The sequence below is a fragment of the Alligator mississippiensis genome, chromosome 3 (assembly GCF_030867095.1).
Source record: "Alligator mississippiensis isolate rAllMis1 chromosome 3, rAllMis1, whole genome shotgun sequence".
NCBI lineage: Eukaryota > Metazoa > Chordata > Crocodylia > Alligatoridae > Alligator > Alligator mississippiensis.
In genome coordinates, this window is record NC_081826.1 from 96,268,185 (window position 1) to 96,284,647 (window position 16,463).

Here is a 16,463-nt window from a genome sequence, read left to right on the forward strand (position 1 = left end):
AAGTGTAAACATCAAGGAGGGAAAATAACAGTTAAACTAAAGGACACTGCTGCTGGCAGCTCAGACACTGATGCTGTCCCATGCACTCACATGCTGAGTTACCCCCCTGCAATCAGAGAGTACCAGAGAAGATTGCATAGAGCATCAAACAAGCAAGGTGAATGGGCAACAATAACAAATGCAATTCACTTCTGATAAATGCAAAGTGATGCATTCTCAAGAGAAAAATGTGAGCTATTCATATACTTATCTGGTTGCTAAATTTATTTCAGGAAGGTACTCAATCCCTGGCCTGTGGGTCAGATCTGGCTTGTGGAGCTATGCCATTTGGCCCACAAGGGTCTTCACTGGCCCAAAAATTTGGTAGTTGGGGAGTGGTGGCATCAACTGCAACTCCCTTGCTGCCAAATTCCCAAACCTATGAGGAGCCCCTGGGCTGGACAGTATGCTAGACTAGCAATACAGAGGTGGCCTGGGACTCAGTCCAGGCACATGGGGCTGGCTGAAGGCAGAGCAGGGCCCAATTTAGTGGTGTGTGCATGAGCAAGGTGGTTTGGAGCCCCAAATGGACGGCACAGGCCCCAGGGGTGCAGCATGGAACCAAGGCAGGCAATGTGGGGCCCCAATCTGTTGAAGTGGAGCCTGATCAGGGGTATGGGTTCAATCTGGCCTGTAGCCCATCTGGCCTTCGGCCCCAGAGATTGAGTGCCACTTTTGTGGATAGCTCAATAAGGATATCTGTTCAAAGGACAACTACAGTCAAGAAAGCTTACAGGGTATTAAGACGTATAAAGGGTAAGGTGGTAAATTCTGTGTAAAGAACACACTTCAGTTCAAATACAAATGGACAAACTACCATATTTACTCAAATCTAGGACAACCCTGAATTTAAGACAAACTTCCCCAATAATTAGATTCTATATGTAGAACATTTATATATTTGTTATAATTTTTCATGAGTAGAATCTAATAATTGGAGAGTCATCTTTAAGTCATTCCCCCAACTGCTGCACAGGGGCAGGCAATGGGGTAGCAGATAGTGTGGGGAAGACAAGCAGTATATTCCCTGCTTGTGCCTGTCCCCTGCCACCTCTTCCCCCTTTATGCTCCCTCCCTCAGCCTCTATTTCCTTTCTCCCCCAACCTCTGCTTCTCACCTTCCCACTTAGCCTCTGCTTCCTCCCTCCCTCACAGCCTCTGCTCCACCACCCACCCCCCACCCTGTGCCAGCAGGCTCCGTCCCTGTTCTAACCTGGGGCACAGACCAAGGTCCCAGCATAATCTCTGTAGCAGTTGTGCAGGCTGCACACTGCTGCTATTGGGGCCAGGCTGGGGATGTGCTCCATGCCCCAGGCTGAGGCATGGATGACACCTGCCAGCACACAGTAAGGACACATGAAGGAGAAAAAGGGGGAGCAATGGCTGAGTTGGAGGTAGATAGGGGAAGAGGCTGCAGGGGGAGATGGTGGGGTACAGAGGAAGTGGGGGGTTGGCAAGTAGCAGCTATGGTCTCAACCTCAGATAGCGGCTGGAGCCTGAGCCTTTCTCCCTTCCTATTAGGTTCTATTTACCATCAGCATGATGCTGGATGATATGGAACTTGGAACCAGGAGGACATTTCCTATGCATGCACAACTCTGAAACCACACTTAACCCTGCTCCTGGTCCACTTTTGAAGCAGCTTTTTGGACAAAGTGTAGACCAGAGCATTCTGCTCACCTTCTCAAGAACACCTTAGGTAGTATGGATAAGAACCAAGATTGAAAGGACAAAGGGAAGAGAAGAGAAGTTTTTACAGGAAGTTTACAGGAAGAGAAAATTACATGAAAAACTACTAATGTATATTTTAATTAAGATCAACTCCTCTTGTAAAGTTTAAGTTATGAAAACTTGAACAGATTTGTTTGTATCACTTACAGTGCTGGGCAATTAATCCAAAGTCTTAAGAAAAGTAGCTTTCTTTCTAAATACCTACTAGACTATGTATACTGCATCTGCATTTTGGCATATCAAGTCACCATGTGCACCAAATCACAATCATTGTATTTCAGCTGCAGTTGGGAAGCTAACTGGCCCCTTTTTGCACCTTTTACACCTTTTGACTGGCATTGTGCCTTTCAGAGTTTGCAGTCTGAGCCATCCTCCAGCTATATTCACCTGTTTTAAATTTTCTGAGTTCCAATAAAAAAGGCCTGTAGACACGTTAGCTCCAAGTGCACAACCATTTAGGGGTGGTAATGAGTTGGACAGCTGCCTAGTATTTGGCAGACTTTTCTACTTCATGACTCACTGTTAATTAAAACCACACTCTGCTTATTCTTGGGACAGCATTACATACAAATAATTGAGTGCCTCCTATTGCCCACCCACCTTCACTCCTGCTCTTCAAAACATTTTTTCTTTCTCATGCAGCTTGGTTTCCCCTAAATTTGGAATTAGGATTCCTGTCAGGAATTAAGACAGATATTTTCATTGGGCTTCACTATCTTTAATCCCTTCTGTTTGGATTCTGATACCACTTCCAATCTGAGTAATGTCTTCTTTTTCCATGAACCATCCCACTGATTTAATTTTACAGTAGTTTTTAGGGGTGTCACTAGCAGCGGAAAGTACCTCTTTATATAAGGAAGGGTACTGGAATCTGGGACTTTGCCATCAGCTACACACTGATGATAATTCGGACATGAAGTGTGTCCTTTAAAGGTCTGATTAAATTAAAACCATTTAAATCTGAGCTCTTCAAACAAATTATTTTAGATGTTAGATGCCTCCACAATATTTTTATGGCCCACTGTAAACATTCATCATATTGGATTTTCTTTTGACTTCAATAGAACTATAGCAATGTACACTAGCTGGTTTACACCAGCTAATCACCAATAAGCAGTTGTTGAAGAGTCAAAGAATGTTGTTCGTTTTCCTTTTTAAAAAAACATGCTTAATCAAAACATAAAACCAAATTCTTGAATACAATCCACATAAATTGGACCAGTACCCAAGGCTTTATTCACACATTCAAATAATCTGAGAGAATTCTCTTAGGTTTGTTCTCCTACTAGAAAAAATACACAGAACTACATGTACAGGTATTAATATGCTGAAGTCTGAAGAGTGGAAAGCTTACAATGCTGACACTGTGCAGCTGGGAATGGGGGCCCTATGCACACATCTCAGTGTGCTCTACAGGCTCCCTTAGTCTGTCTGGTGACAGATGGCAGCAGTACATAGGGCAGCCCTGTTTGGCTGATCCAGGCTGCCTATAATCAGTTTCCCCGCAGCATAATGTGGGATTGTGAAGGGGGCATGTTTTGCTCCCTGCTGAAGCAGCAGAGTTCAGTGAATGACACACTGTCTCCCAGAGGGAGGAGGGACAGCCAGGAAGGAACACTGGAGAACTATGTTTTCTTCTGAGAAAAGCCACAACATGTACAGACATTTGTTCTATAGTGATTTAACCCTGGTTATTCCCAGATATTTTTTCTCCTGGAGTGGTCATTTTTACTCTGGGAAAAAAAACCTGAACATCTGTACACTCAGTTTCTCCTGGGATAGCACTGACTCTCTCAGGAGAAAAACAATTTCTGCACGAGGCCAGAATCTCTTCCCAAGACTTAAATGTTCTGTAACATATGGATTTTATGCATGATGCTCTCCTTAGACCATCTACCTGTTTCTATATTCCAATAAACTTGTAGCCACTTTTGTAGGTTCTACCTAAGGGCTTGGACAAACAACATATTTGCATTGCTATAAACTTTCTTTACGCTGTTGTGAAAAAGGAGTGGACACATAACATACAGCCCTACACCAGGCTAACTTACATAAGTTCCGTTTAGAGTTACTCCACACAAACAACATAAATAACAAGCCAATGTAGGTATCATGTGTCCATGACTATACAGGGGTAATGGTTTGCCCAATGCATATAATTTATTACATGCTTTCCTACCACATATTGGGGAGGCACTGTGACAACACCTACCACAGCAGCTACTCTTGGATAACTGCTCATCTGCCCATGCTGGATTCCAGGTTAACAAGTCACATATCAAGACTGTGTGTGGCACAAATGATTGCAAGATGTCTGCAGACACATACAAAGAGACACCTGGTATCTGAAACCATGGGTTATGAAATATTTAACTTTCATTAATAAATGTTATGATATTTTAAGAGCAAACAGATTATTCAACTATAAACCAATAATCTGGCTTTGTTTTTGATGTAATGGGGATAAATGAAGCCATACAAACATTTGTTTATGGGGTTTATATATACAAAAGTTCTCTCCCTCCTTTCTATAATATCCTGACACCTCTCATTGCATTTCAGACTGCCTTGAGGTACTCAATGTATGAAAGATCCCATTTGAAAAGAATATTCTGTTCTATTGAATCAATATTTACTAGATTACCTTTACTTTACATTCCAGGCAAATTACCTGGTAGCCTTCTCTGCCTGCCATAGCTCATTTCCTTGTTTTCTCCATCAGACTCTTGCCCAAATATGAATTCCTCCATTCCCAGAACATGGGCTTGGATCCATCTCCAGTATAAATAAAAAATGGATATCAAATCTGAATCTTGTAAAATCACCATTCAGACAAAGAAGAACCTGAGTGCGCCCTTTTGTTCTTCCAGCGAGCTTCCATAATCAGATTACTTTTGTTTTATGCTTGGATATACACATTTTCTATATAGAAGATCAATGGCTTTAAAGAAGACTGTCAGAGCCCTGCTCCCATAAAATACAGCTTTCCTGTAAGAGAAATGGACTGAACACAAAAGTGCTTATCAACATTGTCACTGGGCTACACTTTTCAGCACTTGGAATGTCTCCCATTACAGCACCAGATGTTAGTCCCTACAAAAGTTCTTTTGCTCCATCCAGCTAAAATATAACCTTAAGACCAGTGTTACCAGCTCCTAGGAGATTCAAAAGAGCCAGTGGAGCCTGGTCAGGATCTTGGGCCACGGCCAATGGGATAATATGGGGCTAGCAGCTGTAACTTTCAACTAATCCCCAGCCATCGGAACAGCCCATGAGAACCCTAGAAAATGAAGTGGGAAGTACAGTAATGCTTATGTTGCACCAGGAAATAGACCAGGTATGGATAACCTGAGAATTCAGGAAAAGCAAAGATAACATATAGGAAAAACTTTGTACTCTCCTCCTCTCTAGAGCTGCACTAAAATATATGACTGATTCCCAAGAGGTAGCCCATCTCTAATTACATTTTTGCATTAAATAAATGAGTTGTAATCATTCCACTGTGAGAAATACCTTCACAATTAAATATAAAGAGTAGCATCATCTTAATAAGGTCATATTAGAATTCCCACTTAAACCTATGTAGAGTAGAAGATGGGGTACAGGGCACTTGAGCTGACTTGATCACTCATATTTTAAAAAAGTTATGTTGAGATTTATATCAGGAATCACAGTGTGATCTAGGCTGATTCCCACTGTGAATAAATAGGTTTCTTTATTTCTATATGTCTATCAAATTATGTATGTACACTGATTGTTCCTGTCTCCCCTGTTCCCACCACTAATATGCTTCAAGAAGGCAAAGACAAAAGCATGTCCAGCAGAATATTCCCATGATTAACAAAATTAGACATCTTTTTCCAGAAGCATAGCTTTTGGAAGACCTTCCTTTCCCTTTTTTTTGCAGGTCATTCATGGTAATCATCCAAACACTGTTACTGGATGCCAGGCTTACCAAAATACAGACAAAAGATCTGATGTAAATGAACAGCAAATCTATATGTGGGTCCAAGGTTACCAAATCTGAATAATTTAAAAAACTGGAAAAGAAATAGATCCAGATTTGTTTGTCATAACAATGGGCTGAGCTAGACCTCTCAACCTATATCCCCTGAATATTTGAAAAATTCAGGCCCAAACTAAAGTTTGCATCTTTGGTTTGTCTCTAAGTACAACATTTGAATTCTTTTTTGTGCTTTATTAAGATAAATTATCATAGTGCACTTTTCTCTTTCAAATAATTCATTTTATTTGTGAAACCAAGCTCACTTGAACACAACCAATTCTTAGGAAATGGTTTCCAAAGAAAACTCAGACAAACACCCAGTTTAGTACTAGCTAAAAAGGTATATGTAAGGTAAACATGTGTATTTAATACCATTTCTTCATTTTCAAATTGCATGTTGTATTGGGCTGCATCCTCTGTCACTGGTTTCTGAACAACTTTTCTGCAGACAAGCCATATGGTCAAGCTAGCAATGAACATCCCAATATCTGGAACAAACACTCGGATCCCATTGCCGGCATCTGCTCCCTTCACACTGTAAGGAATGAAAAAACAAAAGTAATATCTGTTAGTTCTAAAAATACTTTCCCCAAATTAATTTGGCATCATATTTAAAAAAAAATAAGTAGTAGAGAATAGACCTAAAAATACTGGAATATGACAAAAGATGAAAGAATATAAGTAATTTATAAAGCTGTAATGAAGTATCTTACTTCTGTGTAATTACAATATAAGCGATTACTAGTCATTGTACAAATATTGAAGGGCTTTACATTATTTTGATCAATCAAAGCTAGTGTTGTGCAAATGTCCTAAAAAACATATTGGGGATAGATGGCATCAGCCTTAAAAGCTGCCAAAACTTAAGAGATCTATACCTGATTTCTAGAAGATAGTATTTTTTAGAGGAAACACCATTACAATTATTTCCTGTACTGACAGGGCATGAAATTCCTTTCCCACCCTTGTTACAAGGTGATCCCCTCTTCCCTGATAACATTTGGCATATAGGTGGAAGTAAAGAAAATTCTCCAATGCTGTGATATAGAAAGACAATTCCATTCTCCTTTGCAACTGACAGTTCTAAAAATGCTGCATTAACTTTAAAAGAGTCTAAGGAAAATAAAATAGTACATTTTACTAAAAATCAATGTTTAATGAAGTATTTTATTTAACTAGATCCCTTTAAAAGCACTTAAATATTAAGTACTAATGAAAGAGTGCCATGTCTGACTCTCCCTTTAGGATTTCCACCTCACCATCCTCCTGAATGGTACCTGAATGGCTGAGGGAATTTTATGAAAAGTACACAATACATTGCGTTGTATGGATTAAATTGTTTTGGCTGAGGCATATTACCTTTATGGGTTTGGATGCAGTATCTGAATTTAGTTAATTAAGTTAACAGGGAGTTAAGATTTGAAGTCAGTTGACACAATGGCTGGTTTATTTAAGCTGCTGTGTTGACTTATTACACCTTTTTACTACTAATGACAGGATACAATCTTAATTATTTTGAAGTGTACAGAGTAAAGCTGCCAAGCATGAAGTTAACACTTTTTAAATACATAGTTTCAACATGAATGGCCTTTTTTTTAAAATATGTGTCTAGAACTGTTTCAGCCTTAAGGAAGACAAGGGGTTCCAGCAACTCACAGAGTACAGGTGAGTGAGCTAGATTAGCTGCTCAGTGTTGAACTGTTAAAAAATATATATCCTGACATATTTTTTGTGTATTTAGTATTTCTTTGTAAAAAAAATATCATCCCTTTCTGTAATCTAAAACTAACAGCAGTTAAGTTTAAATAGGAAACATTCCCTATGGATCCACCTATAATCATTATAACTGACTACATCATTCCAGTAGTTTTGGAGTCTCAAAAGTACTTCTGGCATCTTTACTGGAATCCATGGCAAGATACAATAAAAACACATTGCTGTTGACAGGACTCCTGCTCATCATTACGTACACAGGGTAAAAGCCTTTTTTTTTTTTATTCAGGCAAGGTTCTCACCGAACATGACTTCCACTGCCTCATGCCCTGCAGTTGTACAAAATATGCATAAAAGTGCTACAAAATCAAAATATCATCTTTGCAGGCTCATTTTTCCACAGGTGTATATAACATATAATAGTGTACCACAGAGCACTAATCAGACTTAACAGATTCAATCAGGCTCCAGATCAGATTTTGGACCCAATTTCCTTTTTTGACTCCTGGACTCAAATAGACCTGAACCACACTGATTAGATCACAGGCTGGCAACCTGTGCCACTCATCCGCTTCGCAGCACACTCCTCCACTGTGTAGCCTGCTGCTCCAATGTTTCGGTATTTATCCTCACTGCAAAAGAGGTGTATGGGGGTGGGGATCAGTAAAGAGAGTAAGGGTGGATAGCTACCACTCTGGGGGAGGGGGCAGGCAGCGACTTGTGGCCTTCATGGGCAAAAAGTTGCCAACTCTTGGACTTTGCTAAAGAAACTGAATTAAGAGTTAATGGTCCCTTTCCCACTTGGATGGTATTGCTCTTCTATACAATTAGTTATCCATTGTAATGCAACTTCTTTACCAGGAGCTACTCCTGGTAAATACTCTTTGCTCTTATTTCACAGTCCTCCTTCATTTCTTCAAGCAGATTTTGTTTTCATTTACACATGGAGTTGTACACAGGCTGTTGTTCTCTCCATTATTTAGCTCTCCTCCATAGCTCAAGCTATGTGTGCTGATTTCCCAGATTTAACATCTCCCACAACTATCCAGTTGGTCCAATAAAAGTTATCTCCAAAAAAATCCTTTGCCTTTCATATATTTCCTGAACCACCACAGCTACAATAACCCTCCAAAATTAAGGATGACTTGGCCTAGGGATAGAAGTTAAACCAGTTTAAGTGAACGGAAACTGAAGTAAAACTGTAACAGAACAGAAGTTCAGTGCACATAAACCACTTTCAAAATGGCCAAAACCAGTTTAAGATAAACCTGGTTGGATGTAGTAGCAGACTTAACTGATTTAGGTCAAACCAAGTTTTGGAAATTCTGTCCCAGATCCCTTCCTGGTTCACATTAACTCACAGTCCCCAGCATCCCAGAATGCTTTGCAGGCCTGGGCTATGCTGTCTGCTCCAGTGGAGCAGGGACTGCCTCTCCCCTCTGCTCCTTAGCCTGCTTCCTGCCTGCATTCTTCAGCCCATAGGGATGGGGGGAGGCAGAGGAACACCCCCCCCAGACCTTTTAGCCAGAGTCTACACAGCACATGGTGGGAAGGAAAGCCCCCATATTGGGGGGCTTTTGGACCTTTGGCAGCTCTCCCCCTGCCCTCTTCCCAGCTGCTCATTGCTTCATCAGCTGCCACAGGAGGAAGGAAGAAGCAATCCTCCTGGATGGGTACCTCACCCCAGCCCAGGCTCCCTCAGCCCAGGGCAGCCCCAGGGAGCTGAGGTGAATTCTTCCCCTCCCAAAGCCCAGAGCTGCTTGCCTTAGCCCCTGTGAGTCCCAGGCAACTTCAGGGAGCAGAGAGAAATTCTCCTGTTCCTCTACAGCCAGTTCTGCATCAGCTGCTGTGAGTCTGAGGCAAAACTAATTGCAGGGGAGCAGAAGAATTTCCCTCCACTCCCTGAGGCCACATGAGACTTGCAGGGGCTAAAGCTAGCAGCTCTGGAGTTCAGGAGGGGAAGAATTGCCCTCAGCTCCCTGGGCTGCCCAGGGTTGGGGGACCTTGGGCTGGGGTGGGGGGAAGCACGGGTAGGCATCTGGCTGGAAGGACTCCTTTTCCCTCCCTCCTGTGGCAGTGGCTGAAGCACTCAGCAGCTGGGAAGGGAGAGGGGGGAAATTCCCAGCACCTGGACAGGGGACTCCTCAACCTGCTCTGAGGGACAGCACAGGGTTGGGGGCATATACTGGGGAGTCAATCAGGGATACTTGGTTGGGCTGGCAATAGCCAGCAGGCTGGCAGATGTGCTCTAGTACCTCCAGTCTACTGACCTGGGTCAGTGCAGGCCTCCCCCTGCCTTTCCCAATTGAAAAATGAATGTCAGTTCAGTTAGTTATTGGTTCAACATAAGCAGCTTAGAGGAAGCTGCCTAAATTGAATTGATTCTGCTTACAGCATTTTGACTGTCTGTACTTACCCTTGAAGATTTAGTATGTTTAAAAAGAATATGAAAACTAAAATAGAACCTTAGCTTAAGATTTAAATTCAACAAAATTCTGCCTCTGACTCCCTCTATCATTATACTCTTGCTGAATTAACCTGCACTTGTATTATGACAACAGTTGAATATCTTTTTGTTAGTGGCTTCCAGGAGTACTGAAGCAGAGAAAAGATTAAAATACCTGAGTAAGACATTCCCCAGATCTTAACCTTGTGGTTACTAGGTCACTATGCTTCCTTTGCTGCTGCTTCATGAAGAAAATGCTACATACTTGACTGATGTAAAAAAAGGTACATACTTGACTGATATAGGATGTAGACGACCTGTTTGGCACTACAAGAAGTGTAGGCTGATTGACATTAACAAGCTTGTTGCTCAGTATGGTGGCACTTATTACAGAAGAGAGAGATTAAAACCAGACAAACCTCTGTGATTACATTTTCTATTTTGGCAGAAGGTGATGAAAAATTACATTTTACAAGTGTAGTTAAATATATATGCATGATGATAATAATCAGAAACCAATTTTAATTATCTTGACAGTTACATTGAAACTGAATGCTACAGCTGTGTTCTAAATGCATATTAAAGTGTTTTGAATTATGGCCTTATGTAGTATCATCACAGATGTTTCAAAGCAGATCACAGCACCAAGTAAGCAAAAAGATTTCACATGATTTTAGTCTACTGTTAATATAAACAACACAGAGATTTGCAAAACACCCACTATGAATATGGGTAATGTCTATGAAAGAACTATTTCTATAGGGGGAGACTATTCTAGAAATAAAATCACTCATTTCATAGTAAATTGAGTCTTAAAATTTAGATCCATTAAATTCAGTTAGTTACACTACAATCAATTAAAAATTCAGTTTTAAAACATCCATGGTTCTTAGAGGCATTCTACCTCTTCACATTGCATTCTTCTGCTTTATTTTCCTCTGCAAATCACATTCCAGAAAACATTATGTAAAATAACTGGGGAAGAATTTTATATGCTGCTGCTCACATTTCCTTTCACTATACAAAGCCACATGACTTTTCAAAGTGTATATTGTTTAATATTTTCAAAATGTACAATGAAAGATGGTCTTATAAGAAAGGTAATTTAAAACAACAGTTCAGACAAGAAGAGTACAGCCCAAATTGTAACAGTGTTAGAGCTAGGCAAATTGTTCACATGAATGGCTTATTTGTTAAAAATACAGCTTTGCATCAACTCATCTATTCATAAATTCATGCTGAATTTGGAAACTAGTTTCAGTCAAAGAATGGGAGAAAATTTAATGTTCCATTTTGATATTTTCAAAATGATTTTTTTTGCTTCAAAACAATATTTTGTTTAGAAATTGATCCAAATTTAATCTTAAAAGGGGTTAAACCAAATGAACATGAAATAATTCATTTCAGGTCAAGTAAATTGTTAAAACTACATTTTAACTGGCCTAAAAATATTTTTTGATCTTTCAAGTCTAGTTACTGGAGCAAGAAAAAGTAATTACTTTCAGAGCTCTCTTTGGTACCCCCTGGACAACAGAAAGAGTGGAATAAACTATAGTCATTCCATAAACTTTTCTACTCTAATTAAGAAATACTATATATTTTGCAATTTACTAACAGCCTAAACTTTATACTATTTACTGCCAAAAAAGCTGCCTTTGGTTTACGAGCATGTCTCCTAGAGAAACATTTTTGTCTGCAAGAATCATACTATATAGTGAATTGCAAAAGACCCTGATCCTTGATTAGCATGGCACCATTTGTCTGAACTCAAAAAATTGCCCCAAGGATTAGTTTTATTTATAATGCACATGTTTGTCAGGAGTTTATAACACAACCATAAACACATTCTGGGGAGAACTTTGACAAAATGAACCTCAGAATGAGAGTTATTCTTTCAATAAATTTAAAGGGAAATGGGTAATGCCAGACCCGTTGGAAAGTGTTCTGCAGGAGGACCAAAATGGGAAAAAAGTTAGGGATGTGAAATGTCTTCACACTTGCAAAAAGCCAAGTGAAATTAATTGCACATTTCTGAACATAAGAGTGACTATGACATGTGAGTGCATGGTTACCTATAGCACCTTTTTGTGTTCTAAAAATATGGCATTCTAGTTTTTGCAACATCTTGTGGAGAGGTTATATTATTTTTCCCACCAATATGACTCAAACATGGGAGTTCTTCCTCATCAGTCTGTCTACATCCACACGTTGACTTATACTTAAATTACAAGTTGTTTGGAACGGCAATTATCTTTTTGTTCCATGTTTATACAGTGCTAGACATTGGGGGACCAAGTCAATTTCTGGGATTCCTAGACACTCATACAATACAAATAATAGCCAAATTACATTTGCTGTTTTAAATGTTTTGCTTCTAGGACCCAATACTACAAAGCTCCTATTTACTTCATGGGAGCAAGAACCCTTAAGCCAAAATCCATATGCAAACATCTGGAGTCAATAGGCTGGATCAGGCATTAGAGAGCTGCATGAGCAGGAAATGGTTTTCCAAAACTAAGGCACACTGCTGAGCTGCAGAGCCCTCCTGCAATTCCATGGCAGCTGGAGAGTAGATATAAATGGACTCTTGTATCTCATGCAATGAAACTGTACCAACTCCTCTGCACTTATTCTATGAGTAGCTATAGATGTGAGAGCTGTATTTGGCCCTTAACGAATAAACATTAACGTCTGGCCCCTTTTTGTAGTGCTATAAGGGTGTTGGATGTTTCATGTCACAGTAACATTGTACCAAAAACTGGTATCTACACTTAATTTTAAACAGCAATATTCTTTTTGAATAGTGATGTTTGAAAAAAAAAATTAGTTAATGTTGGGTTAAGCACTTTTGCAATACAGAAAATGTTCTTCCTTGCAAAATACCTGTCCTAAGAAAGTGAAGCATACTTTTGGTTTCAGAATCCATTCAATATAGTTTGTACTTTTCTAAATACTTCAGGAGCCTTTGAACTTGTGTGTTGGGTTGTGTGATCTAGCATTCATTGACCTAACCAAGCCCTTTGACTCCATCAATCGTGAAGCCTTATGGAAGGTGCTGGCTGGCTAGGTTTGATTGTCCACTGAAGTTCATCAGTGTCCTCAGGCTACCCCATGACTGGATGACTGCCACAGTCCTTTGCAATGGATCAGAGACAGACTCATTTACCATCCATACTGGTATCAAACGTCATTGTCCCAACCCTTTTCTCCATCTACCTTGCTGCGATTTTGAGTCTCATCTTTGACCGCCTTCCTCCTGGAATTGGGGTTGAGCATTGAATGGGTGGTCAGCTTTTCAACCTGTGGCACCTCCACAGCAAAATGAAAGTTACCAAGACTGGCATCACTGACCTTCAGTATGCTGATGACTGTGTTATACTCACTCATACTGAGACTAACCTGTAGTTCACCCTTGATCTTTTTTCAGGTGCATACCATTGCCTAGGACTCTCCCTTAATATTGGGAAGACCAAGGTGCTCCATCAGCCTGCCTCAGCACAAGCTGCCCCCCTTCCCCACAAATTATCACTGGTGGAGAACCCATGGAAAACATCAAGCATTTCCCATTCCTAAGTAGTCACCTTTCCTAGTCAGTCAGTCTTGATGTAGAAATTAAACATAGGATTTGCTGTGCCAGCATATCCTTCAGAAAGCTGCTTTGCCATGTCTTTGCTATCTGACATCTGCAGATGGAAACTAAGATCCTGGTCTACAATGCAGTGGTTATCCCCACACTCCTCTATGGGTGTGAGACATGGGCGACATATTGAAGCCATCTTCAGTGCCTGGAATAGTTCCATCAGCATTGCCTTAGGAAGATTCTTCGCACTCGATGGGAGGACCACTGTACCAATGCCAGCATCCTCTCTGCAGCTAACATAACCAGCACTGAGGCAGAGGTCAGGAAACATCAACTCCGCTGGGCTGACTACTGTGTGTGGATGGCTGACACTAATCTCTCAAAGCAAGTCCTCTTCTCTCAACTCAGTCATGGTGAGAAGACCTGCGGAGGACAGAGGAAGCACTACAGTGACACCCTGAAAGCATACTTTAAGAAGGGCGACATCAACCTTACAAACTGGGAAGTGCTGGCTGGTAACAGGTCATGGATTGGACTTTTCAGTCATCTTAAAACTCACAAATAACCCTCCCCCCCTGCTCCTCCCAGAAGACATCATCCTTGTATTGAGGGATAGATGTTACTACAAAAAGTAAGATGCATATGTTCATGCCACTTGTAGTACCATGGGTGGCAGAGAATGGATCCATTACAAAAATGTTCCTGTTTCAAAAAGGAACTTTTCTGTAACTCTACATTTTGTAGCCCAACATACGACATCTGTCCAATTACATGCAGTACTAAATGGAGATTCTCAGACCAATAGCATCACACAATGCTCTGCTGTGGTCCTGCTGAGACTCTTCTGCCACCGCTGCAACAGCTGATGCTCCTACAGCAATGGCAGCTGCAGGAACAGCTGCCATTGAGGCTGATGCTGTAGAAGCATCAGCAACAGCTTGTTCCTCTATGCTGTTAGTGGCCCTACAGTTTGTCTCTACTGCCTGAGGCAGATGCTTCTGTGGAGGCATCCCTTTTTTGCCTCCAGCTGATCAGCTGCCATGGCAGAAAGAGCCAACTCTATTGGGGACAGCCTCAACATCTGTTGCTACTCTTCCCTTATTGAGAGAGGCAATGTGAGCAGCCCTCTTTGCTACCTTGGGAAGCAAGGGAGAGGGCTCTCTTTGCCAGCTGCTGCTCCAGTCTGGATATTTAACTAATTTGGGGTGCTTAATTTGAGTTGCTTAGCATTATGTAGCAAGCAGTATCCTATAGCTGTGTTCAAAGCACAGCCTCTTAGGAACACACAGTTAGTGATCACCTCTGAAAGCCGATTTAAGTAATTTGACTTAGCATCACACAGAGACTCTATGACAGAGTGGAATAGAATTCAATTCTCCAACTTCACAATACTTCATACATCCTTTATGTAATGGATTCTCAGAGGATATGATAAGGGGCCCATCAGAGGTGCCCTAGTCATTTAGTTAAATCCTAGGTCTTAGAAGGGGCTCTTGAGGAGCTTTGCAGCTGGGCAAAAATTAAAGATGCCCCAAGCTACTTTAACTTGAACTGATGGCTGAACTGGTTTCAAGATTAGAAAAACATAAGGTCAATGTAAATGCATCTATCTCTACGCACCTTTAGTTTTGAAGGAACCTGAGGATCCAATTTGGACTGACAATTATCATTTATTTGCACCATACTCAAAACAAAGCCGTCAGAAACGAAGAATGGCACCTGATGCCCAAAAGCTTGTCCAACAGCTCTCCGAACAAAAGATGCTATAAAAAAGCCCTGCCTCTCTCCAAAATTGAAGTAATTCTGGCACTGTCCAGTACCCACAGTTTCAAATGTTATGCGAGATATGATCACTGCAGCAAAAACTCACATACTGTCTAAACATGCTCAAAATGATGAACATTGATAGTTCTGCTTTTAACCCACTCTGCTTCACTCACACCTGCATATCAGATAGCTATGTTAGCTATGTTATAAAATAGCTAAATAAAATGATAGCTATGTTATAAAAATAAAATAAAAAATTAGTTATAGTTTACCTGCAGCATTATGCGCTATCATAAAGAACCATTTTATCTTAATGTGACAGTCCTGCTCTTTGTGCATCAAGAACATCATACACGTTTTAGAAAATATACCTGAAGATGTTGGGAGATTTTTTAGTCACTTGAAGTAAAAGAGTCAGAAGAATGAGGGAAAGATGCATAGAAAACTAGTTCTAAAAATATTTAGCTAGATCACACAACCCAACACAAGTTCAAAGAGTCCTGAAGTATTTTTAAAAATATAAACTATGCCCGAATTAATTCTGAAACCAAAAGTACGCTTTACTTTCTTAGGACAGGTATTTTGCAACAAAGAATATTTTATGTATTGCTAAAGTGCTTAACCACACGTTAATTAAACGTTTTCTTTTGAAACATCACTGTTCAGAAAGAATATTGCTATTTAAAACTAACTGTAGACACTACATTTTTGGTACCATATTACTGTGACATGAAACATCCAACATTAAGAAATGTATAGATCTGTGCTATGTATGTATGTATAAAAAGCTGGTTAATGTCATTATTTTAAAAGCATCTGCTCTTCCCTGTGTTTTATAGATCTGCTAATAAGGAACAAATTCTGAGGTGTCTAGAGCACCACACAAAATGGACTGGGTAAATTAGCAGTTATCACAAACAACACCCAGAACCCTAGAACCACCACATAATGTTTGTTCTGCTTGTCTGTTACAGCTCCAAAAAACAGCAGGATGAACTGATGCCACACAAGAAGTGGAAACATTCCTGTCCACATGTAGGATCACACTGACGCCAGCCCCTAAAAGCCCTGTGAAAATGGCAAACCAACTCCTAGTTACACCTTATTTCAGGTAAAAGTGAGAATAAATTTCTGGATGGAGAGAGCCAAAACGAACAAGAAATAACTGATGATATCTCACCT

At 40.3% G+C, this 16,463-nt stretch overlaps 1 protein-coding gene across 5 annotated transcripts in view; it reads right to left on the reverse strand.

Annotated features, from left to right (window-relative positions):
- PIEZO2 (piezo type mechanosensitive ion channel component 2) overlaps positions 1-16,463 on the reverse strand; it is a 537,727-nt gene that overhangs the window by 226,905 nt on the left and 294,359 nt on the right. For all 5 annotated transcript variants that reach the window (XM_019490413.2, XM_019490411.2, XM_059724250.1 and 2 more), the window contains one exon: positions 6,148-6,310. In XM_019490413.2, the coding sequence (XP_019345958.2) occupies positions 6,148-6,310 (163 nt within the window). The remainder of the gene's footprint in view (positions 1-6,147; positions 6,311-16,463) is intronic.